Source organism: Myodes glareolus, chromosome 19 (genome assembly GCF_982192425.1).
Source record: "Myodes glareolus chromosome 19, mMyoGla1.1, whole genome shotgun sequence".
Classification (NCBI taxonomy): Eukaryota; Metazoa; Chordata; class Mammalia; order Rodentia; family Cricetidae; genus Myodes; species Myodes glareolus.
Window position 1 is genome coordinate 18,987,905 of NC_142044.1, and position 24,775 is coordinate 19,012,679.

Below are 24,775 nucleotides of genomic sequence, written 5' to 3' on the forward strand. Positions count from 1 at the left end.
GTATATTTTCCTAAATGACTGAAAAAATGCTGAGCTTAGTTTCAATGAAACTATAAATGAGACATTATGTCTTCTCATTAATCATACTCATGAATCTCGCTACTTAGCTGTGAGATGTCCAGTATGTGTTCACATAAATATTATGACACATGTAGTATGAAATAAGATGCAGACCCAGCGAATGATGGCTGAGAATATTATCAAGGGTGTCTTTTCTCACTGGCTTCATGTTTCTTTCTCCTAAAGACTGCATTCCTGCCCACTCAGCCTCACCTTTACCAGAGCCTAATAACCAGCCCTCCTAGCACCAGGGACATAAAACAACACTGGCTCCCACATCTACAAAATGATGCTTGGCCAACAGGGGAACTGTACACACAAGTTCCCGAAAAAAGAGTCACAGCTATGTTGAAGATTCTGTAAGACTGACTAACTTAACAGGTCAACAAACCAAAACAACGATTTCACCTGTGCATGGCTTGCTGAACCAATGAGCTCACTGGAGCTGCTCACGGAAGCATGAGTTACCAAGAAGTCCAAATGCAGCACGGGGGTATTTCATGAAAGGCACATCAGAAGTCTCATCTTGAGTTGATCCCCACCTACTACACCCTCTAGCATCTCCTAAGACCATAGAGAACAGGACTGGCTATGTAGGACACAGGAAAAAATGACAGTAGCATATACTTGTTAGACTAAACACTACTGCACTAAGCCAGAATGACGAGTCTTGCAGAACAGGAGGTAAGACAGATATAACAGGTAAAGAAAGGAACACGGAGGATTCACGGGAACAACAGTACTCTGGTGAGAAAACACACACAGATGGGGATGTTTGTATGTTGTATGTTCAACTGTATATTGTACGGGGGCTGTTTTCAGTAAGCTGTGACATATTGAGTAGATAACTAAGTAAGCAATTTTATTAACATTTATACCATTTAAGCCAGGTTCTATGAGACACTTCTGTAAAGTAATATGTTCTACTGAGATATCCTGCTGAGGCCTGTCTTCGAGTGTCTGCACAGTGAGAGCAAGTGCTGATTTCTCTCTGTCCTCGGTCATGGGAATTCCTCACGAAGTATTCAGTCTCCTGCTGTTTTTCTTGTTTTTTTTTCCATTTCCATTTTCCTACAGTCGATAATCTTCAGGTCTGAAAGACAAAAAATGGTGTGTGTGTATTCATGAATCATTATTTCATTTTTTCCTGGCTGTAGCAGATTACTTTTCCCCTTTAAAATGGAAGTGATTGCTCACTTCCTAATAATAACACTTCTAAAACACATTCAAACCAAAGCATCACAAAATGTAGGGGACAATTCCAGAGCACTCTAGAACACAAACCATATTCTCTCTGTGCCTGAACACCTATGTACTTAGTAACTTAAGCTCAGTTTCACGGGCTGGTGAGTGGCTCAGCTGGTAGAGGTGCTGGTGCGCAGGCCTAATGACCTGAGATTGACCCCTAGATCCCACACCATGGCAAGAGCAAATGGACTCCTACATGTTGTCCTCTGATCTCGTGATGCATGTGGAATGTGCTTTTAAAAAACAAAACAACAAAACTCTTAAAATCATGTTTTTTCCCCTCACTTAAAATAGATTTCTTTCTGTTAACAAGTGGTGCTGATCTGTTCATATCCAGAAGAATGGTTGCTTAGAAGGACTCATATGAGCAAAATGCAGCACTACAAATTCTCAGGTCTATGGCTTACAGCAGTGATGGACTGACTGAAATGGGATGGCAGTGTTGGAAAGTTCCCTCTTCCCTGAGCTCAGCTAATAGCTCTTGACTGTGAGGAACAGCAAATTAATCTAAGTCTTGTGGGAAAACAATATATGACTAGGCTAGCTAGCAGTAATAGAAACCCTAAAGCTATCAACCGGGATCCCTGCTCCTTACAGGGTCAGAGAAGGTAAAGCCTTTCTTCACTATCTCCAAATTTAAGAGCTAATGCACACTTTATAAAGCCATGGGTAAAACTCTTGTCTTAACATTACTTAAGGTAAACTGACAATACTCACATTATTAGGAGGAATGGCTTTCATGTCAGAGGGCACACACTTGCAGCTTTCTCCCCTCAGGAGCTGCAGCCTAAACAGTGTTCCCTGGTGTACCGCTCTCAGCACCTGGAGCTCCACTTTGCTTTTACAGCATCATGTGTATTATTTCCTAGCCACTAAACTTGACCCCACTCTGTGGGAAGATAATTCCAAGACCACTCATGTGATGTGGGATTCTCCTTTGTATGGTGTGAATACCATTAATGAATAAAGAAAACTAGCTTGGCCTGATAGGGTAGAACAGAGCTAAGCGAGGAAAACTAAACTGAATGCTGGGAGGAAGACAATGTAGTGTGTGTGTGTGTGTGTGTCGGAAGCCATGTAGCTCTGGCCAGACAGACGCTGGGAACTTTACCTGGTAAGCCACAGCCATGTGGCCATACACAGATTACTAGAAATGGGTTAAATTAAGATATAAGAGTTAGCCGATAAGTTAGAGCTAAGAGGCCAAGCAGTGATTTAATTAATACAGTTTCTATGTGGTTATTTCAGGGCTGAGCTGCTGAGCAGCCAGAAACCAACAAGCAGCCTCCTTCTCCTGGTTGTCTTCACCCCTCTTAGCAGGCTCGTTTCTAATAGCAAACTCGGTAGCTGTGTTACATGGGGAACGTGGGGTTTCTCTGTAAATTTTCAAGTACCACTGACTGCTGTAGGATATCTGTACCGTGTGAAGATGTGTCACTGTGATTGGTTTAATAAAGAGCTGAATGGCCAACAGCTAAGCAGGAGGCATAGACATGATTTCTGAGCAGAGAGAGAGAGAGAGAGAGAGAGAGAGAGGGAGGGAGAACACTATGGTTAAGGAGAAGACATGGAGTTACCAGCCTGAGAGGAAGAGGAAACAGGACGTGCATGATAAAAGGTAAAAGGCCATGAGGCAAAGCATACAGTAATGTAAATGGGTTAAGTTATAAGAGCTAATGGGACATGCCCACACTAAGGCCCTAGCTTTCACAATTAAAAAGTCTCTGTGTCCAACACGGGGCACATATTTCCACATAGGACCTGAGAAAGCTTAAAAAGAAAAGTTCCAAACACACAAACACAGAGCCAGACACAGCTTCTTAGTCCTGTGGTTTCTTAGGCAGGCCGTAGTGTATGCGGATGCAGCTCCTGATTGCTGTCTGTAGGTGGGAGCCAGCAGCATGTGCTAAGATGAGCTGCGTAGTAGCTGACAGCAGTTTAGGATTTGTCTCACATGGTCAGAGAATGCTGCAGGTGCTAGGTAAAGCCAGGTCCAGGCACAGAAAACCTCTAACAAGGTACAGTATTTTTGAAAATGCTGAAGAAAGAAAAGAACATGGGTATATACAGTCGTAGAAGAAAATAGTTTAAAAATAATAAAGTCAAGTCTTTAAAAGAGAGAGTAAAGTAATATAAAAGAATAAGCCACCTAAGGATGGGACCTGTGTGGTGCTTTGCTGACTTGAATTTTTTAAATGTTAACGGACAGAAAACAATAGGTGCTGAGAGACACTGGATTACGGAAACTGCTACATTAAACCAAATTATATACTTTAAGAATGTTTTTAACTTCAAAATGGAAGTCAGAAAATATGCTGCGGTGGGGGAGAGATTATCCCTTTGTTTCCATAGGAAACAAAAGTTATGGTTCTCTTCAAAATCAATAAAGATGGATTTGACTGGGGGAGACCTTCTGAGGATCTTTGGCTACAGACATGAAAAAGAAACCAGGAAAGACTACAGGACAGGTGACATATATGCTGATTCCTCTACTACGGGAACAGTTCTCAGGCTGGATGACACATGATAAATCTTGTTGGTTACAGAGTCTTCGTGTCTCATTATTATATGCCATCATTTCATATGACATAGATAGAGGTTTTGTTATGCAGTCCAAACAGACTTATAAAGTTAACAGATGTCTTTTACCTGCTCAAACACAAGACAAAAAAAAATCATCTTTAACTAACTTGTGCATACTGCACAATTCCATACTTGTGTTAATGCACCTTTGAAAGTGTAAAAGTTTTTAGAACAAATGAACAGAACACCAATGGAGACAAGTAGCCCAGGTGATCCAGTGTCTCAGACTCTGCCTCTGTTGCAATTTCCTCAAAAATGTACATTCAAAACAACTTCAAAGCTACAAGCTGAGCTGGTCTAGCCTCACAGACTACTCTAGATAAGTTCCACACTTTCCCATCACACAGAGACTACACAAAAAATAATACAGCTAGCTCTCCTGTGACTTGACCAGTATCCCAATTTTCTCACTCTTAAAGATGCCACCATCCCCAGATAACAGGAAGTAATCTAGAGAACATAATACCATCATTCCCAAGAGGTGGAATGGATTGTTTTAATGTCATTTAGTGGGTTATGGATTTTTGTCATTGTTCAGGGGGGTTAGTTGCAAGTTGTTACTAGTCATGGTCAGAGAAAAAAATTAAGCAAAGAAGATTAAATTTAGGGATCTTTTTCTAAAAAGATAAAAGAGGATATAGAAATGATAGGATAAAAGGGTAGATTATTGAATCTACTTTCAAACTAAAAAAAACTACTAATCTCAAATATTTTACATTAGTATGGATTTTTGTATATTAAAACAAATTTAAGGTTATTTTTGCTTAATATACTGTATATGTGTTTCTACTCTTGTTTATGGTATTATATCTATGTAGTTCATTTAAAAATGTAAAGTATAATTAAGAAATACAGGTTAGTAGTTAGTCATCTATAAGAATCAAACTTGTAGTCACGCTAGATGTTTTCCAGGTTAAACAGAGACATAGTTTAGATAGAGAGGTAGCCTTCAAACACTCCAGAGACCTACAGAATATGGCATTTAAGGTATTTTAATAGCTTTTCATGACAGTGAGACCTGTCTGTTCCTGGCATCACCAATTTACTTCAAAAAAGGATGATAGGCATCGAAGAACCTTCATATGGAGTTTGTGTTCATTGTGGCAAAATTAGCTACCAGATAAAAAAAACCCTACCCTTCCCTCGACTAGAGAAATTATGCTGTCCAAACTGCACAAACAAAACACAAAAGAGACTACCAAACTTTGCAAGACAAGGCAGGACAGTCCTTCAAAATTCCTGTTTCATAGCAAAGTGATACTCTTTAGCCTGTATGCTAAAGATGGATGTCTCAACGTTGGAGAGAAACCATGGCTGACTGCCCACACAACTAGATGTTTCTGTCATTTCTACAGTTTTGGAAGTTGCCTGCTATGCACTTTCTGTTTACTCAAGTAATAGTATATTCTTCTCGGGCCTCTGATGAAGTTAACGAATAGATCATTATAGTTTTACAGTTTTCCTTGTTACCAAATTCAAAAAAGAAAATTATATATCTTTATAAAGTGCATAAGGTTTAGAAACATAAAAGCTTACAGTTTTTATCTAAAAAAATGTTTTGAGGTCTAAAAAGATAGTTTTGGGTCGGTAATACAAGTTAGGATAGAAAGTAAATTAGGAATAAAACTTTGGACTTACCAAGATAGGATAGATAATGGAGTATTTTCTTTGAATTTGCCAAATGCAAATGGACTGGACATTGTGAGTGTAACTTTTTTGTTTTGTTTTTTGATACACAGTTTCTCTGTAGCTTTTTGGAGCCTGTTCTGGAACTCACTTTATAGCCCAGGCTGGCCTCTGCCTCCCAAGAGCTGGGATTAAAGGCGTGTGATACCACTACTTGACGTGAATGTAACTCTTACATACATTTTTCTTATTGTATATAATTTTATTGAATTGAGTCAAAACCTTTCCTTTTTATTCAGACAAACAGGGGGAAATATTGTGGGATATTTGTACACTGTGTGAAGATGTGTCACTATAAGTGTTTAATAGAGAGTTAAATGGTCAATAGCTAGGCAGGAGGAGGTATAGGCAGAACTTCCAAGCAGAGAGAGAGAACTCTGAGAAGGAGCAGAGTCACCAGCCAGCGAGGGAGAAGAATCAGGAGGTGCAAGATGAGAGAAAGGTAAAAAGCCATGATATAGAAAGTACATTAATGTAAATGGGTTACTAAGTCATAAGAGCTAAGGGGACAAGCTAAGCTACGGCCCTAGCTTTCATAATTAATAAGTCTGCATGTCATTATTTGGGAGCTGGCTGGCCAGACAGAGAAAGACTTGCTACAAAAGACGCTCAAATTCCACTCAGTTTCTCTATAAAGGGGAATTTTGTTTAATATAAAGCATCACTAACAAGTGAGGGATTAGAATGCAAGGCAGTTCAAGACAAAAATGTCTTGAACCAATGCAGTCTTTCCAAATAAAAGCACCTACAGAACTATGTAAAACTCAAAACTACAGTCTACAATGATCCAAGTTTTATTTTTAGCCTACACAATAAAAAAATTTCCATTTCAACAAGAGCACTGCAGAGTATATAATTATTGGAGTTGTGTAATATGCTGGCAAAACTGCAACAATTATGGAAATAATTACTCATAGTATTAAAATAATTGTCCACTTGACAGCTAAAATTTCAGGCAACTAAAGTATAAAGAAAGAACAGTCCTGTTAATTGTTAATTTCTTCTCAAAAATAAGGAGAAATTCTAAGTAAAAAGCTATGAATTTTATTATCAATAGCTTTCATCTCTTGTCTCCTACCACTATTTTAAAAATGACTAATGAATAACTAGGAAAAGTGCATCAGCATATGCTGAGAGTAGGATGGAAAGAACACTACCTTTGTAAGCACTACAACTTAAACTAGTCGCTCTCAACCTTCCTAACGCTGTGACCCTTTAACACAGAACCCCATGTTGTCGTGACTTCCCCAAAGACAAAATTATTTTTGTTGCTACTTCATGACTGTAATTTTGCTACTGTTAATAACAGTAATGTAAATATCTGTGTATTCCAATGATCTTAGATGACCTTTGTGAAAGGGTCATTTGACTTCCAAAGGGGTTGTGACCCACAGACTGAGAATCACTGATTTAAATAAAATCCCAATAGATAGTTTTTTAATAAAGATGAAATCAAACTTATTAATCACCTGATTTAATGTTTAGGCTGACAATTATTACTGTTGTTGAAAAGCTATGGCTTCAAAAAGAAAATTTTATAAGTTTCTCTATTACCAAAAGCCAACAAAAAGTCCCCATTTAAGTTTCATTACCAGGGATACAAAACCTCAAAGGATGCTATCTATTTCCTAGAGTACTCACTCCTGGTGTGGTTCAGGGACACCTGCTTCAGTCATGTCTCTGCAGATGCACCGTCAGGTGGATCCTGAATTATTTCTAATGATTACATTCCAAAGTAAAACTATATTCTTGGTTCAGCTATTTTTAGTGGAATAAGAGTTTATTTGAAGTTCTTCTTCCAAAAGGAGAGAAATGTTCATCTCATAAAGGTGAACATTCAAAAATAAGAAATTTTACTTTCAGTGTACTGAATTGAATGGTATTTGTGATACTTTAATTTTGCCTCAAACTATACAGAATTTACTACAATTTATAAAGTGCTCAACATCAATGGTAGAGGCAGCAAGGCCAGTTACTTGTGGTTACTGAAACGTAAGCTTATTAACATTACGTCTAACTCAAGTCTATTCCTTGTCGCAGTAACAACAGTGCAGGGTTCAGTCCTGCAGCTGGGCAGAGCCGGCTGTCTATGAAGCTGTTCCCGAGCATATGCATTTCATGCACTAAAAACTACCTGGACCTGTCGACAGCTCTAATATGCAGAGAAAACGACATTTTGAATGGTTTATGCTAAATGATTAATATACCTACACACGATAAAATTTCAGTAAATGTATATCACTTATTATTTTGGCAATAGAAGCTATCATGTGTTATACAACTTAGGAGAAAAGAGCACGGCTTTAATGACCCATAAAGAAAGGCCCGGCGTCTAATGCATATCCCTGCTACAGGGGACTATGGAGTGAAAGAGCAGGAACTTCCATCCCCACAGCAGTAACTCAAAACTAAACCAAGTGGCTCCAAGTTCCACTGAGGATCTCCTTAAAAATAACCACAGAAAGCCCTTTCTAAGTCTACTTATTTAGTGGAGACACTCAAGTCATAATAAGCAGTGTGACCAGTATTGTTTGATGTAACAATATCAAATAGACTTAGTTTTGAATGTTAGTATATTACCACACTTCTTTGGTTAAAGTCTTTAGAATATATTATAACTTCAAGTTCATAAAATGTACTTTGTGACATATTTGGTTAAATTACATCCATGGTAGATCTGTTTAAAAAATGCTACCATGATTCTCCTGGTCAGGACAATAAACTTACTTCTGATCCTGTGAGACTGTCTGACATGGAATATCTACATTTATGGGTTGTTGTTACAGAAAGCAACTTGATAGGTCTTCATAGGACAGATTATTTACTTTTTTTTAGAATGCAATTTTGTCAAAACTGAGTATCTGGGATTCTTTCTACACAAACTTTTATATGACAATGCTATGTTAGCAAGCATGCCAGTACTATGTAAGTTCAGATGAGGAAACAGACTTTCTTAGGGGTAAAGACCTAGTTCATATAGAGGCAAAATCCAAACTTAAGTATGGGAGTTGTCCAGATTAATTTTGAGGAAAGGACTCATTTTTTCATTTTCAGAAACACTCACTGAGCCCTGGAGAACTTGTGCCAAGTACTAACTCCATGAGTTGGGGTTTCTCAGATGCATGAACTGTTCAGAATGTATAGCCACAGGCAGTCAGTAATAGCTGGCGTTTCCAGTTTGGCACGGCACAGATGCACAAGGCAATGGGGCACACACACCAGTGCTGCAGTTGGGAGAATGACCTACGAGCTGGTCATCTGCTCAATCGCCAGCCCACCACTTATAGTCATGTGATCTTAGTGACCATTCCACACCTTTCTCTGTCTATATTTTCCAATTTATAAAAAAGTGGTGATCGGCCTATAGTAACTTATTAGTGTGCTCAGAGGATAAGCAGCTGTGACTACATGTAAAGTACTGTAAATGCTTCCTTTTTTCCTATTTTTACTGTTATTAACATAGGAAGACAAATAGTAAAAGATATAAATTAAATTATTCTGGGTAGTAATAAATGTTTGCAAAATCTAAAAAAAAGATTTTTGTTTCACTTTTCCCTAAACATTTTTTAGAACTTCACTTATAAAAGTCAATGAAGAAGCTCAAGTGTCTTAATTACCTCACTTAGCAGGACTCCGCTGAGTGCTTATGTAGCACTGTGGGAACTCTGCCTGAGTACTAAGCAAGACAAGGATGAAGTCCTCTTGTGAAAATAGTGAGCAAACAAGACACTAAACAGACACATAGCTCAACCACACTAGGAGTGAAAAGAGACGCCCAGGATGACAGCCTTCATGGGAGCCCAAGCCAGCTGAGGACTGCAGGAGGCACTGCCTGAGAAAGCGCAGTTACATGCTGCATTGCATCTCCAAGTCAAAGAAGCCTAGGGATAACTAGAAGACAGCTTGTCATTACGGGCATAGATACAGGAAATGTGTACGGAAGAGAGGACATTACGGGCATAGATACAGGAAATGTGTACGGAAGAGAGGAAAACCTTTTACTTTTCTTCTTCTGGATCAAAACTAAAATTTCAAAGTCAATGGACTTTTCATTAGGTGACATTCTTGTCTTATGAAACAATCTGAAAATCCAGACTCACTGCTTTAGGTTATTGACAGTTGTTGAAAGTGAAGTATTCAACAACATCCTTGCGCTTACTTAGCATGGTCACAAGGCTTTAACAACCTTTGGGTCCAACCTCTCCGTTGGATTATTTGTAGTTAATTGCTGCTGAGTTTCTGACCACCTGTAAGGATCTTACTATTTTTCCAAGTTCAGCTGGAGAAACAGAAGAGCGGGGAGGCAGAAGGGAAGGCACACTTACGGGGCCCACACTCTTGGGAAAGCTGCTATCTCCTCTTGGCTGTACTCATCCAGCCGTTTAGGCACTTTCCGTGGCCGAGGAAGCTCTTCCACTAAATTCTTAAGAATATCTTCTGGAATATCCTACATTAAACATATTTGGCAGTTAAATTCTTTTTTTTTCCTTTTTCATTTTATCAGTTAGAATTCTTAAAATGTATTTCCTATTAATAAACAACAGTATTAAAAACCAGCAAAAGGAATGAGAAAAATACCACATTTTTAACACTTTGTATAAAGCCCTGAAGAGTACAACGCACCAGTGATGCATTTTCTCCTTGGGACAAGGTTTTACCCAGGTTGGCCATAAAATACTTTATTAGCCCACGCTGGCTTTGAACTTGTGATCATCCTACCTCGGCCTCCCAAGTGCTGGATACAGATGTGAGCTACCTTGGCAATTTGATTTTGAAAGTCGTAATTAATTTATCCCTTCTTGTCCGCAATAAAAAGCTGTCTCGGTTCAGGCTCACACTGCACCTGACTAAGGGAAGTACCAGGTTGCTGTGTGTCCAGAGCTACTACTTTGTAAACTTTACTTTTCCTTCTCGGAATTTTTAGTTTGGTTATGCAGATAGTGGCCTAGCCTGTACAAATCATAATTTAAAACATCCTTGTTAAGTCATGGGCAACAATGAGCAACCAGAGTTATTAATCTGTGATTCACAGAGAGCTTACTATTTATCACATAAAATGAAAGAGAATTATTTTTTCACAGTTGCTGAAACTATCATTGAGGGCCTCCATTTCACTGGGCACTCATAATAGTTCCCATTAGTAAGAAAGAAGGGACAGACATGCAAACAGAACTTGTAGATCTTCTGATTTTTATTTTCATGTCATGTAACGGTTTAACGCAGGAATAGTTTCCACTGAGTATGTGTGCATGTGTTCATACGTGTATGCCTTGTGTTCACTTCAAAACCCAGTAAATATACTGGACGCTGAGATGCAATCACTGACAATAAACCTATGGCGACTGTTGGAAAGCAGGAAACGAGGCTTCCTTGAGCACCAAGGACACTGTTCTCAGTGCTGCTCGCTTACCTCATCTGGAAAGAGATGCAACCTCTGCATCATTGTTCTTCTGTGCAGGTTTTTGGGCAGCATGCCATAGGTAGCTAACTTCACAATCTGAAAAACAGAGACACCGAGGACTTAATAGAAGATGAGACTCAGGATGAACTGAAAATAAATAGCGGTAGAGATGGCAGTAAAAAGGAACAGTTAGCGTTCCACACAAACACAGTAAATAAATAGACTGAAGAAAATTACACGGGAACACCAGAGAGGAACTTTCAATACTTTCTACATTACTGTTTTCTAGAGGTGTTACCTGCTTATTGTTTGTGGAGAAAAAGAGTAAATGGAAGGGACTAGGCATAATCCTTGCATGTGCCAATTTTTAACACAGGTCATTTCCAAGTTTATGTGTGAACAGGTGGGACCTGAATCCTATTTCCTCCAGGAGGGAGACCAATGAGACTGAATTCATAAACTAATCTGAGTATGGTTACATTGTTTAAGACACAAGTTGGCAGCAACTCTTACAGCGAATGCTCACCAGCATTTTCCTGGCTATACAGTCATCAGTGTGTCACATTCTAACAAATTTATGATGCTGTGGAGCAAGGGTTATAATCAGCCTCCCCTAGCAGCAGGGACAAATGACTATGGATAGAGACCGGCCTAATTTCATCTACCAACCAAATTGCTGTACTGGTTTTCAAATTAAATGGTTTCACTCCCAGGAATATTAAGATAGTTTATGGAATCATTCCCAAAATACACTTCTCTCCATAACTTACTAGGATGATATAGGCCTCTGGGGACACTGCACACACAAGCATGCCGGTAAAACACTCATACACAGAAAAACAGCTAATAAATAAAATGTTAACAAATTAAGATCTAGTGAGATAATAATGCAAATAGGTTTAAATGGATATTTCTTAAGCCTTCATCAAACATTTTATATTATGTTTCAATTTTGGTTCATCAAAACTATAATTAGAACAAAGTAGAAAGATATGTGTATAAAACTGCCATAATTAAACCCATTTGTTGCATGGTAACTTGAAAAGTAAAAAAATGTCAAAAACCATTTTTTACAAGTACCAATATTAAAAAGTTGAATTATATTGCCTCCTAGTGTACCGTTAACATACCCAAATAAAACAAACTAATTTTTGCAACTTTAAAACACTTATCATTAAAACTACAATTGGTTGTAACAGCTATGTTAGAGAGCATCACCAGCAGCCTTACTACTTTTCTGTATCGGCCACAGCAAATCCGTGGAACACAATATGGTGAGCTGATACTGTAAAACCACACCAGCTATCAAACAGAACAGAACTATTTCCTAAGAGGTGATGTCTCAGCATGTATGATTCGGACAGTAATGACTGCCAGGTCTTAGCATTACAGAACACTCCTTTCCTACACTTCATCAAGATAACTCAAGGTGGTATATAAACCAGTGGTTGCAGCGTGACAACTTATCCATCCCCCTCCAACTTTTTTTTTTTAAGGAAAATACGGAGTATTTTCGGAGTAATACCCTGTTCACTTACAAATGCACTTATGAAAAAAGCTAGTAGTTACCAAAGGGGAAAGGGCTGTTTTTTCTGTGAGCAGAGAAAGGCCAGGTTTACTGACAGCCAAGAATGAAAAATAAGTTGTAAAACAGCGAAAGGAGACCTAATGTTTTAGCAGTAGTTGGACAAGCATTTGGCTTAGAATTCTGTTGAGTATAGCATTCAAATAATAATAATCAACAACAATAATAATCATTATTATTAATATTCATTATTAATAAACATCATTCATAACAGTGCTTATTTTGTATATTCTAACAGTGACATAAATTAATTTTGGGTTACAGATGCAATTTAGTGGTATAGGGTGATTGCCTAGTACAAGCTAGACTCTAGTTTTAATTTCAAACAAACACAACTTTTCAATAATTTCTTAGCCCTTTCAATTCAATATTCTTGTTATTTATCCTGATATCGTTTGACTTCTGTTGTGTTGCTTTGGTTTTTGTTGAGGTATGTGTTTTCTTTTTTCTGATTTGTTTATAATCCATGTTCTCTGCTTTTTTTCTTGGATCTTTCCTCCTCCGTGAAGTACTGGGAGGGATAATGCATGTTAGAAGGGGTTAAAAAGTTTAAACTATAGACAATTATAACCCAGGGAAATGCAAATCAAAAGGAGACTGATACAGTTATATTCAAAGTAGGAAAAAAACAGAGCTCAAGGTAAGAAGCATCCCTGGAGATAAAGAAGGCCAAACAAATGTTGATCTATTTATTCTTTAAGATTATAATCCCAAACATATATTCATCTAACAATAAATCTTCAAAATATACAACTCCCAACTGACAGATCCATATAGAAATAAATAAACCCATAATTTAGATTTTAGTAATTAACAAACAAACCCTTCAATCAGATAATAAATACACAAGCAAACAAGTTGGTAAGATTAAAATATACTAAGCAAATATATAATATTCTTTTGACTTTCTCCCAAGGTATCTGCAGTGAGCTTACCTATTTTAGATAATGACAGATGTGCCCAAAATGAAAGTACTATCCACTGGCCAAAAGCAGCTTCTTTATTCATTAACCAGTAAAAGCAACACATATACAGAAGGACCTCCCACACGAAAGTATCTAAATTCTTTGAGTTGCTGCAACTATGAGAGCAATTAGGGAAGAGAACTGAATGATAGTGAACATGGCATTAATAAAACATTGTGTAATCTGCTGAAGCAGGTATTGCCCTGAATGGTGCCTATATTAGAAGGGACATGGTAAAGACAGTCGGAACCAGTCTGGCCCAGGTGACCAATACAAACAATAAGCTTACCGCCACTGGGTCCTTCAGGTGCAGCTGTGCAGCTGTGACTTGTCTAAACCCACCTGGGTAGCTGTAAAAGGAAGAAACATGTTCTTAAGCTGATCATCCTTTCATAACAGTAAAATGATTGTAAAAATTATATTTTGCTTCTGGAAACTGTTTATTAAAAATTAATATGCATATGTGTATATATATATATATGTATACACACACAAACACATATAAGTTGTGCTCTGACCTCCACATAAACTTGGATGTACACAACGTACTTGTAAGCATGCACGCATGCACACACACACACACACACACACACACGTTAAAAATAAATTAAATATGTAAGCTTTGCTGTTTAAAATATTCTCTTAAGTGGCTACCACTATTTCACAGGTAGTTATCTCAGAAAATTTTCTTAGCATAATTATTTTCATATGAATTATGCTAGTTATTTATTCATTTTCTTACCTGTTCATTCTATCTAGATCATCACTTGTTTATTTATAAAAAGAAATAGCAATGACCCAGAACAACTTATGGTCCCTGCCCAGTTAAGACTAACTGCATAATCTAGGACTGAGAACCTGGGAACGTGGTGGCAGAACACTTGATCCTGGAGTCAAGTTCATTCTCCCTCTTCTAACATTGAGACATGACCTCTATCTCCTCACACAGCGGAGGATGACGCTCAACTCCTCATCTATCCTCTGCTTCCCAGATACCAACACTACAGGTGGGTGTCAACAATCTGGAAGTTCCCAGGCAACGGCCCTGTTCTAATAGGCAGTGAATTTATTAGGAGTTATGTGTTGCCTCCAGGTAATGAATTACCCATTTCATAGCGCTCAGATCAAATATCAGACTTAAATGGACAAACAGGAATCAGTGCAGCATTAGATCCAGACCTAGAAACCAGATTCTGCCAGTGGCTCCCAGTACAATGCTGAGACACTAGTTTTATATTTGTATGTGAGCTAATAAAAACTGTTAATTGCCCCACCTAATTTTACAAAATTCTGAGTCAAGAGAGAAAATTGTATTTTTGAAAGTGTAAGAAACTGACAATTTATAGCTATGATGGCTTATCACCCTAAATAAATGAAAAAAATTAAAAATTTTTACAAAAAGAAGACACAAAAAAAGGAAAAGAGGACAGTCAGTGGATTCTAAGAGAATTTAAGTTACTTTCAAGAATTTCCGCAAACATTTTAAGATGACCGAGTAAGCCATACATTAGACTGCAACCTAAAACAAATATATTAAATGTCTGCTTGAGAAAGATGGGTCATTTCCAAACTGCTACAACCTATTTATTTCATGGAATTTCAGTTTTAGAAGAAGAAACACCCGTCTAGACGTCTATTCCTATGGAAAACTACTTTGTAATGTCTATGCTAAAGACTTTCTTTCTATTTTTACCACTTGGGCTGGCAAATTCTAAACCATAATACCATTTATGCTATATTTCAGGACTTGGACTTTCTCCTGAAGGACCTGGAAAGCTAATGCAAATCCCGACAAGCAGAGGATGGCCTGAGTAATGTGATATGCAACTGATTCTCACAGGTGAATAGCAACCATGTTTCTTCATTTACTGAAATGCCCCAGAGGGAGATAGGGAAGATTGATTGATACGACAGCCAAGAGTTTCCCATATAAATTAACTCAACATACACTTTCTATGTGTTTCTTTTCCTGTGCATGAGGAGTGCACAGACACATAAGGCAGGATCCTGTCCTAAAGAGAGTGATGACATGACTTTTTGTCAGTCATGTTAAAACATTTCAATGAATTTAGACAAAGTAGCAACACTGGAAAAAAAATGAGAAGTCAATGTTCATAAATTATTTGTTGAGGAAGAACTTTCTGAGACAAGAAGTCAGAAAAATTTCAAAAGAAAAGCCAGATTAAGTCATAAAAATTAAGTAGCACCAATAAAGAACACCATTAAGTTTGTAAGAAACAAAAATTTAAAAACAGACTAATATTCCTAACAGATTAAAAGCACATAAACAGTGATAGAGAAGTCGGGGGTGCAGCACACTCCTATATACCTAGCACTTGCAGCAGAGACAGGAGGATCAGGAGTTCAAGGCCAGATTCAGCCACAGAAGCACAAGACAGGCCCAGGCTTCATCAATATCTGTCTCAGAGAACCCCAAACAAATAAATTCTGCATTTAATATGTGCTTGGGCAAGAGAGGAAAAGAACAGACTATGACGTCAAAGGGGAAGGTGCAGTCAGAAATGGAAGAGGGATTATGATGGAGAGACGATCAGGGCTGGAGATATGGCTGAGTGGTCAAGCACAGTAGCTCCTCCTGCCGTGGACCCAGTCTGGGTCCTTCACCCACATGGCAGCTCACAGCTCTGGGGAAGTGCAGGTCCAGAGGTTCAGACGCCCCCTTCTGGCCTCATTGTGCACTGTACCCAAGTGCTCCATGTACACAATGCAGGTAAAACATTCATACACATAAAAAAAAAGAGTGGAAGAGCAACATTTATAACCCTAACTGGGATGACAGTACAGAGCTTAGTTTAAGTAAATCTTGTACTTCACCAGAAACTATGGATTAACTCAATATAGATAGCAAAATCAGGATCTCAAAATAAAATGGTGGCGATAAAATCTAAAATGGAACAATGTTAATCTCTTACCACTGGGTTAACACAACTAAAACATACATAAAGGAAGAAACATAATTTAACAAGGATATGGAAAAAAACTTAGGAGTTTTGGCTGACAGTAAATGTTATGAACCACAATACTGATACGGCCTTGAAGAAAATTTAGTTTACAGAAAAAGATGGCCTTGCTGGAAAGATGGGAGGAAACTGTCCTCCTTGGGAAGCCCTGTACACCAGTAAGTACATTTACCGAAGAGAGCTGGTGACAGGGGAGATGGGAGCTAGGAGACAGAGGGCGACAGTACCACTAAAGCCGCACATCTGCACTGTGTCCCTTACAACGGCGTTTTCTTACCCAGTGTGAGAGGAGTACACTTTCTGCTCCCATTTGTTTCCAGAAAACGCAATGTGTCTTGTGTTTATTATGACAACATGATCGCCACAGTCACCTGGATTTCAAAAGAAACAAGGCAGAAAGACTGAATGAAAACATCAAAGCCTTAAAAAGCGGCTTGATTATTTAGTTACCACAGTACAAACACCACATTCATAAGTAAAAATCACAGTGCAGCATCACAATCTGTTAACACATTTGTTTCATCTGATAGACCACGTAAGCACAGAAAGCTGGCAGGCCGTTTGGAAAATCTCAACACTGGTAGAAAAGTAAAAGAGAAACTTTAAAAGATGACAATAAGGACAACACAGTCTTTAGAGGAAACTTCTTGTTCCTCTTGCTCCTCCCACTGATAACTCTCCGGCTAAAACGCTTTAGTTTAAACATTTCTATTATGTTACCTTTAAGCAGATGATAGAAGTTTTCCCTTAAAAATAGCAAAGAAAATGAAAACAATATGTACATAAAAATACAAAGTGTATTCTACCAATAGGCAAATTAGAAACAAATGTGAGACATTACAACTGATTGTTATTCTTTTCAATTTGAGAGAACAATAGAACACTGTGGCTTTATGCTTTAAGTACCGCCACGAGGTGTTTTCCAACCACATTTAACTAGTTAAATCTAAAACGGCACTGTCAGCAATGACTGCAAACATATGGACAGAACAGATGATCCGAAAACCTAAATACATGTACTGTGTGAATTTCCTCATGAAAAAGACCTTCAGGTTTGTGTGGCTCTGAAAACAAACAGAAACGTCAACATGCACGTTTCCACGTGAACCATTGCTCATAAAGTAATCAGCTAATCTCAAACATTAAATCACCATTCTATTACTTAGAAGAAACAACACACTTCAAAAGACTTGAGAATCATATTTTAAAATGCCACCAAAAATAATAAGCATAAATTAGTGTACTACTATAAACTCCACAAATCACATGAAAAGATTCTAACCAATGAACAAATTTAACCACAGGTTTGTGTTTTAGGACTGAGGGTGAAGGAAAGGTGATGAAGCCATGGTTTGAAAAGGGGTAAGAGGCTAAAGAGAGGAACTGGAAAGCCCTTGACTGACGGGCTTGAAGGGAAGTCTGACTGTATCAAAAGCTCCTAAGAGTGACAAGTGACAGTCACTAAAGCAGATGGACAGGGAGCCAGGAGTTCAGCTCAGGAGGGTGTGAAAATGTCCTCAGCAGCTGGAAGGCCCCGGCTTCTGACTTCACAGCTATAGCAGCTCAGATCGTTCACGGTTAGGGGATTTGCTGATGCTCTCACAAAGCTGCCGAGTTAGGCTCAGCTGGGATACTGTGATAACCCTTTTAAAAAGCTTCAAATATGTACAAAACATCCAGTCACTTAAAATATTTACAAAAATCAAAAAGGCTGGGCATTAATTAAAGCACCACAAATAGGATGAAAACAGTAAGTTATGTCAAACCTCTTTCTCTTTAAATCACCTTTCTACAACTTGAAATTAAAACTGATCCACAGCTAAGTACCTGTATTTAAGGGAACTACAGACTAATACAACATAACCACCAGTGGAAAAGACTACAGTCTTGATGACAGTATTATTGTCTGTGTGTAAGCTTCTGTTAATGAAATACATGTATCATCGTCATTTAAAATTTTAAGAAGTTGTTACTTTGCGTGTGTGAAAGCAGGTACATGTGTGGCACGCGGTTCACAGAGGTCAGAGGGCAACGCTCTGGAGGTCCCAGGGACTGAAGTGAGGTTGCCAGGACTCTGCAGCACGCACTTTCAGTCACCATGCCACTCACTGGCACAATCTTACTCTTTCAGATTAAAAAACCTAGTTTCTTACCGTGTACTGAATGTAAATAACCCAGAATTCCTGCATCATTTTTTAAGCCTGCGTTATTTGTTTTCACCAATAAGATATGAGTAATAAGATTTCTCCATTTTCTCACTCATTGTCACTTTTTTTTTTAAGGCTCACCGTGGTTTTAATTTACACACCCCCTACTGGCTGGTACTGAACTTCCATGGAGCTGCCATCTGGTCATGGACCCTGTGCATTTTCTAATTAGGTCATGTCTCTTTAGTGCTGTTTCGGTTCTTTATGTAGCCTAGTACAAGTCCTTTGCTAACTGTGACTTATTTTACCCTCTTCTCACAAGCCCTACTTGAACACACTGTGTTTTAAGCTGAACCTAAGAGTCCTTAGATGGTGACGCAGGGTGAGGAGGCTAAGGCCCGACTCTTTCCTTCAACCAGTACAGCCTTGTTTTTATATATGGTAAGACTTGGGGTAAAAAAAAATTTAAAAATTGCTATTCAAAGTAAATAATAAAGAATAAAACCTAGCACTGGCCATTATGCTTACTTCCAATTTTCTAAGTCAAATACGGAAAAAACTCATGTGACCATTATTTGTGGCATCAGAGTCTGTGTGTAGGCACAGGTCATTGTGTGGCCATAAACAGTGGCTGACTGTGAAGACTGTAGAAACATGCTGATGAGTTCCTGTCATCTGCTCCCTGACCTACTTCTACAAAAATCAAATCTCAGAGTACAAACCTAGCATATTTGAGACTCAGGTACAATTCACCCCCTCTCCCACACACATGGGCGGGGGGGGGGATAAAGCAAAATAATTTCTAAATGGCAAGTCTGTTTCTCATAACATCTTGCAAGGTCCACCTGACAAACCAAGCAGTTCAAATATTATTTACATTACATTCTGATCCCACAAGTGTCAACCTTTATAGCCATTCCTAGACGTCTGACCATTTGTTACTCATTTCCCCCCAAAAATGTGTACAGTGATTATGAATACCCAACTAACTGATGGTTACACTGCTAAATGTTGGAGATGAACTTTTAAAAGACAACGCATTTCTCAACCACTGATTTAGGAACTTGACTATAGTGACATCTTGTGGTCATGAGAAGCTTTGCTGATGTAGTAAACATGTTCAACACAGGCAAACAGAAGTATAATCTTTAAAAAGTCAAGTTTCCAACTTCATACAAAAGCTACTGTCTATTCTTAACGAAGGAGGACCTACAAGCAGTCATGACAGCTCTTCGGGTGTCCCAGCAGAATGTGTACTTGCAGCATTTAAAGAACACCTAAGGAAGGATGACTCACTTTTAAGGGAAGAGCTGACTGAGGAGGCTGGTGTCTGCTGTCCTTGGGGACAGAAATGAAGTGCCTATGACTTGTTTGAGTTTCCTTTCAATTTCTTATCCCTGTGGTTTCTACAAGGACAGTCTCAGTGAAGCTGTTTACTATTACTGATTACAAATACATGAACAGGAAATAGTATAAGTGAACCCTGCAGAACTGGGAAAGAACATGGAGGCAGAGAAAAGAACATGGAAGGGACCCAAGCAAAACTATGCTTGCTAGTCCAAGAAAGGAGACAGCCGCAGGCCTTAGAAGATTGCTCAGAGGGCAGATGGAAATAATGTCAGAGGTTCTAGAGGTTCAGAAGCCACATTCATAAAGTCCTGTAGGGGACAGCTTTGCTTTCTATTCTGGAGTTCTGGAAGATAACTGAGCCTAGTCTGTGCAGCAAGTATATATAAGAGCAAGACAGTGGAGAGAAGAGGAGGAGGAAGAGGAGGAAGAAGGAGAGGGGGGGAGGAGAGAGAGAGAGAGAGAAACTGCCAGACTGCAGAACTACTGCTTTCTAAGTTTTAAACTAGGTATACTTATACAGGGTGTGGGGACTCAGAACAGTCACAGAACTCAGAAGTAGAGAAGGCTTCCAAGAATATCCAAGAGTACACAGATACTATTAATTAAGATGGGGAAACCAGAGGACAGGCTGGTTTGGGTAGGGAAAATCCAGGAGTAAGATGTCCCTAGTTGGGTGTTTTACTGAAGACAACTACCGGGTACCCAAGAGGACAAGCTAAGCAGAAACTGGACACATGAATGTAGCATACAGGTCCTAACTAGAGACGGGTATTTGGAAGGATTCACACACACATAGTTTTTAGAGCTCTGAGACAGAAATCAGTCACTTAATGAATGAGAAGCAGTCCTGGGCTGGGCTACAGGATACACCACTTTTTAGTGAGAGGAAAATTGGGATATGATAGGAAAACGCCTTAGTAAACAAAGTCAGCCCAAAATGCTTACGAGTCTAACTCTTATAAAATGAAAACAGTCCCATTGTTTTAGAAATAGCATATAGGAAGCAAATTTTTAATTCAAGAGTGAAAGGCAACCTATCATATTTAGCTAGCTCTATGTTTCTAGGGAAGGATTTTTATAAAAGTGGCTGGACTAGTGTTAAAAACTCTCTACTCAAAGAAGTCACGTGAGAAGATATGTGTAAGAAGGGAAGCCCAAAAGTTCAAATCAGGACACTATGAGAGTGGAAAGAAGGGCTACTGGTGATTTTCTGTTTGGTAATAGTGTAAAATGGAACCACCCTTGAAGAACTGTCCTTATGGTTTTTCTATAATACATTATATTCAATTTAGCACCAGACAAGCACTGTCAGAAGAACTAGAACACAGAATCCTCATATACGCCCAGAAAGGAGCTCTTAAACACAGCCCAGCCAAACTTCACAAGGTTCCCCTTCTGAAATGGAAACTATGGTTACTAATGACGTGTCCAAGACAATACTCACTCAGTTGATGGTACACTGGTTTATGTAATCCTTGAAGCCTTTGTGATGCTATAGCCGCAAGTTTGCCAGGAGGCTGCATTTTTCCATCTAAGAGATACCACATTCGAGCAAAAGTGGCCCATTGCTTGAAAACAAAGAAAAAGGTGAAGAAAATTCTATTTAGAATTAGGAAATAATTAAATGCATTTTCAAATGCCATCATATGTATAATACCAATAATTACTTTGAAAAACAGACCATGGCTAAAATTTGTATGTGTGTGCATTTTGTTTTCACTATCAGCACTGAAGTCTTTTCTCATTATTGTACTGAGATAGTAAGTATATTATACAGAAAGTTGGGTGGCTAATTGGCAACTGACGATTAAACTAAAGACCTCAGTTCCAGGAGAGTTAAATACAATTGCACAATCAGAAAAGCACAGCTGAAATTTAACATTCCTTTGTGTGTGTGACACTCTACCACCATGACACAGCCCCCTTTTGATGCCTTTGAGTCAGAGTTTCGCTACTCAGTTTGACCTTGAACTTACTCTGTAGCCTGCAAAGGCTTGAATTTATAAACCTCCCACTTCATCCTCCAAAGTATCTGGTATTACAGGCTTGTCTTCAACAGACATCTTTATGTCATGTGAGAAAAATCACGCTCGTCAGTATCTCCAAACTAAGAAAATTATCTCTATTCCGGAAAGATTTTGACTAGGTGCTTTGATTATGCATATACGAAGAGGTTGTACGCTAGAAAAAATACGATTATGCATATACGAAGAGGTTGTATGCTAGAAAAAATACAATTCAGCTTGGAGTTTCATGAGTTATCCTACACTTGAAACCAGCCCATACATATGCAAAGACAAGTTTCCCCCATTCCAAGCCGACTAACATGTAAAAGTTTGGTAAGCAACACAAATGCTGAGCCAATGTCAACTTCTGTCAAAGCTTTAAAATGTTTCCCTTCACATCCTAGATTTACCGCATGACAGACAGGTAACAACTACACTTACAAGGGCTATACTTTCAGTGGCATTAGGCTAGGCATCATTTTGGATTAACACACCAAACACTAATTCTTTCTCTTCTACCTAAAACCTGCTTCAGTTTCAGTATTCCCTATACCACAGCCTTCCAGTTGCCCAAACCAGAATTCTCCAACGTAAGTCTTGTTTCTTCTTTCACCCACATTCAATCCTTTAATGCATACTGTGGGCTTCTCAGCATTCCTGCGTTTTAGCCTGACTTGTGCATGAGTATCTTGCGTGGTATACTAGAATAGCAGCAACCCAAACGGATTTTCTCCTTCTGTCCTTCACAGAGCGTCTGTGAACATTCTATCTTCCTCCTGGCAGCTTGGGCGCTTGGTCCTTTTAATACCTAAGACTTCTAGGTCAAAGTCCTCATTCTTTTCTTCTTTGGAAACAGTTTCAAGAAGAGTAGGCTGACTTCAAGATTGCCATGAACCGGAGGAGGCTGGCCCTGAACTTCTAGTCTTTCTTCTTCCACCTCCCAAGTGCTGGAATAACATGCATGCACCATAATGCCGGGTTTCCGCAGTGCTGGGGATGGAACCCAGGGCTTTCTGCATGCTAAATACGCACTGTACTAAATCAGCTACAGTTCCATCTTGTTCCCTTCCCCGCCAGACTCCAATGCACTAAACAAAATAAACATCTTTTAATGGTTTTCACTGCTCCCTGTCATTCAACGTATTGTCTCACTGAAATTCTCTCCGCGGACTCTCGGCGGAGAACAGAAGACACGAAACAGGCAGGCTGAAGAGAGAAAGAAGTGCCCAAAGGTATCAAAGCGCGGCCTGAGTCCCAACCCTCTGGAATGTGACTCCCTAAGGCATTTCTTGGTCACGGGTGTCAGCTTCCCTAACGGCTCAGCTTCTGCACTAAATACCCGTGAACCACAGCTCTTCATTTTCGCCAGCGTGATGAGCCCACCAACACGCCAGAAGAGCGCGAGCTCACCTGAGGCGCCCTAGAGAAGCTGGACATGCTTCGCGACTTCCGGCGTCCTTTAGTTTCCACTCCCCCAACAGGGACACCAGAACTACCAGTCCGGCCGGAAACATACAAAACTGAGCACAATGGTTCCTACAGTCGGCGAGTTCTCATCTGCTCCTCCGCAACACTACGGTCCCGGACCTCCAGTGGCCGTGTCCTTACGGAAGGAGCAAAGAGTGTGGCTACTAAGAGAATCATTTCCGAAAATGATCGGCGAAAAACACGATCTAGGACATTATTCCCGGCCAACCTAAGCGGCAGGAAACCGGAAGTGCGCGTTGCGCGCGGCTCTTTTGAGAGCTAAAACTTGAGTCTGAGCGCGAAGAAAATGGATCGGTACTTGCTGCTCGTCACCTGGAGGGAAGGAAAGTTTCGATCGGTGGCCGGTGGGGAGAGCCAACCCGGGACTGAGGCGGCGTCCCTGGAGAGCAGCGAGAAACAGCCTCGTAAGCTCTGGGCTGGGAAGAGGCGGGAAAGACCCGCAGGCAGGCGAAGGGACTTGAGTTTATGGTGAGGTCCCACGGGGAGGAGCATAGGTCAAAAGGTCCCAGGAAGATACACCTCTCTAAAGAAGTTTTAGTAAGAACCGAACAGTCTTATTTAAATGGAAAATATATAAAATTGTGGGTATTGGATTTCAGTGCCCCCAGGGCTTGGCACGTTGAATGTTTACCTGGTTGAATCCCCTGGTGATATTGTAATCGAAGTTCTGCTTTCTGGAAAGGTATGCATTTAGAAAGTACGCATACCTCAGTGTTCCATCTTGAAGAGAATACAGGAAAAAAAAAGCCCGATAGACTCTGCAGATGTCGGTTACATTTTACGGAGAAGACACACTTTTTTTTTAATGACAACATTTAAACGATTTTAGCTGCTTTCTATTGCATTTGTTTTTTTTGATAGCTCTGTTTAGTCTCTGTTGCATTTTCCTTGTTTTGATCAAGCAGACATTTTGAGGAAGAAATATGTCTGGTTCTTTTGGAAGAAAGTTTTGATTTTTTTGTTAACGACTAGCCTTGTACGAATCAGGAGCTTTGACTATTTTCTCAGCTTGCTCAAATTTATTTTATCTGCACTTGAGTAGCGTCTTGAACCACATGTATTCTGTATCCAACATACGGGCCTTCAGATTCTCTGATACTGAAATTGAAACAGACCTAGATTATGCTAACTCTTGAGCCCTCTGAGTTAGGTGACTGACTTAGGCCCTTGCTTTTACAGACTTGACAGCATCCAGTATTTATCACCTCTTGAAGAGAAGCATCAACGATTCCATCCATCCAGATGATAGTACATTTCCTGGTAAGAATAACCGTA

General features: G+C 39.2%; 2 protein-coding genes across 2 annotated transcripts in view; one reads left to right on the forward strand and one right to left on the reverse strand.

Annotated features, from left to right (window-relative positions):
• Positions 1–901: 901 nt before the first annotated feature.
• Mrpl13 (mitochondrial ribosomal protein L13) lies at positions 902–23,573 on the reverse strand. The gene is made up of 7 exons (XM_048457133.3): positions 23,423–23,573; positions 21,451–21,574; positions 16,787–16,880; positions 13,818–13,878; positions 10,988–11,074; positions 9,903–10,024; positions 902–1,153 (listed from the first exon to the last, which is right to left on the reverse strand). The coding sequence occupies exons 1-7, from the start codon at positions 23,447–23,449 to the stop codon at positions 1,132–1,134; spliced, it is 537 nt and encodes a 178-aa protein (XP_048313090.1). The 5' UTR covers positions 23,450–23,573; the 3' UTR covers positions 902–1,131.
• A 59-nt stretch (positions 23,574–23,632) lies between these two features.
• Positions 23,633–24,775, forward strand: part of Mtbp (MDM2 binding protein) — a 66,789-nt gene continuing 65,646 nt past the window's right edge. The window contains exons 1-2 of the mRNA XM_048457132.3: positions 23,633–23,904; positions 24,680–24,760. Of these exons, the coding sequence (XP_048313089.3) occupies positions 23,787–23,904; positions 24,680–24,760 (199 nt within the window). The 5' untranslated portion in view covers positions 23,633–23,786. The remainder of the gene's footprint in view (positions 23,905–24,679; positions 24,761–24,775) is intronic.

What these genes read in the sequence shown, in the direction of transcription:
- Mrpl13 (XM_048457133.3), bottom strand. Translation starts at nt 23,449, where the DNA reads ATGTCCAGCTTCTCTAGGGCGCCTCAG. An exon ending in ACCAGTGTACCATCAACTGA is followed by an intron (nt 16,881 to 21,450) that starts GTGAGTATTGTC and finishes TTTGAAATCCAG; the next exon opens with GTGACTGTGGCGATCATGTT. An exon ending in TGCATCTCTTTCCAGATGAG is followed by an intron (nt 10,025 to 10,987) that starts GTAAGCGAGCAG and finishes TGTTTAATGTAG; the next exon opens with GATATTCCAGAAGATATTCT.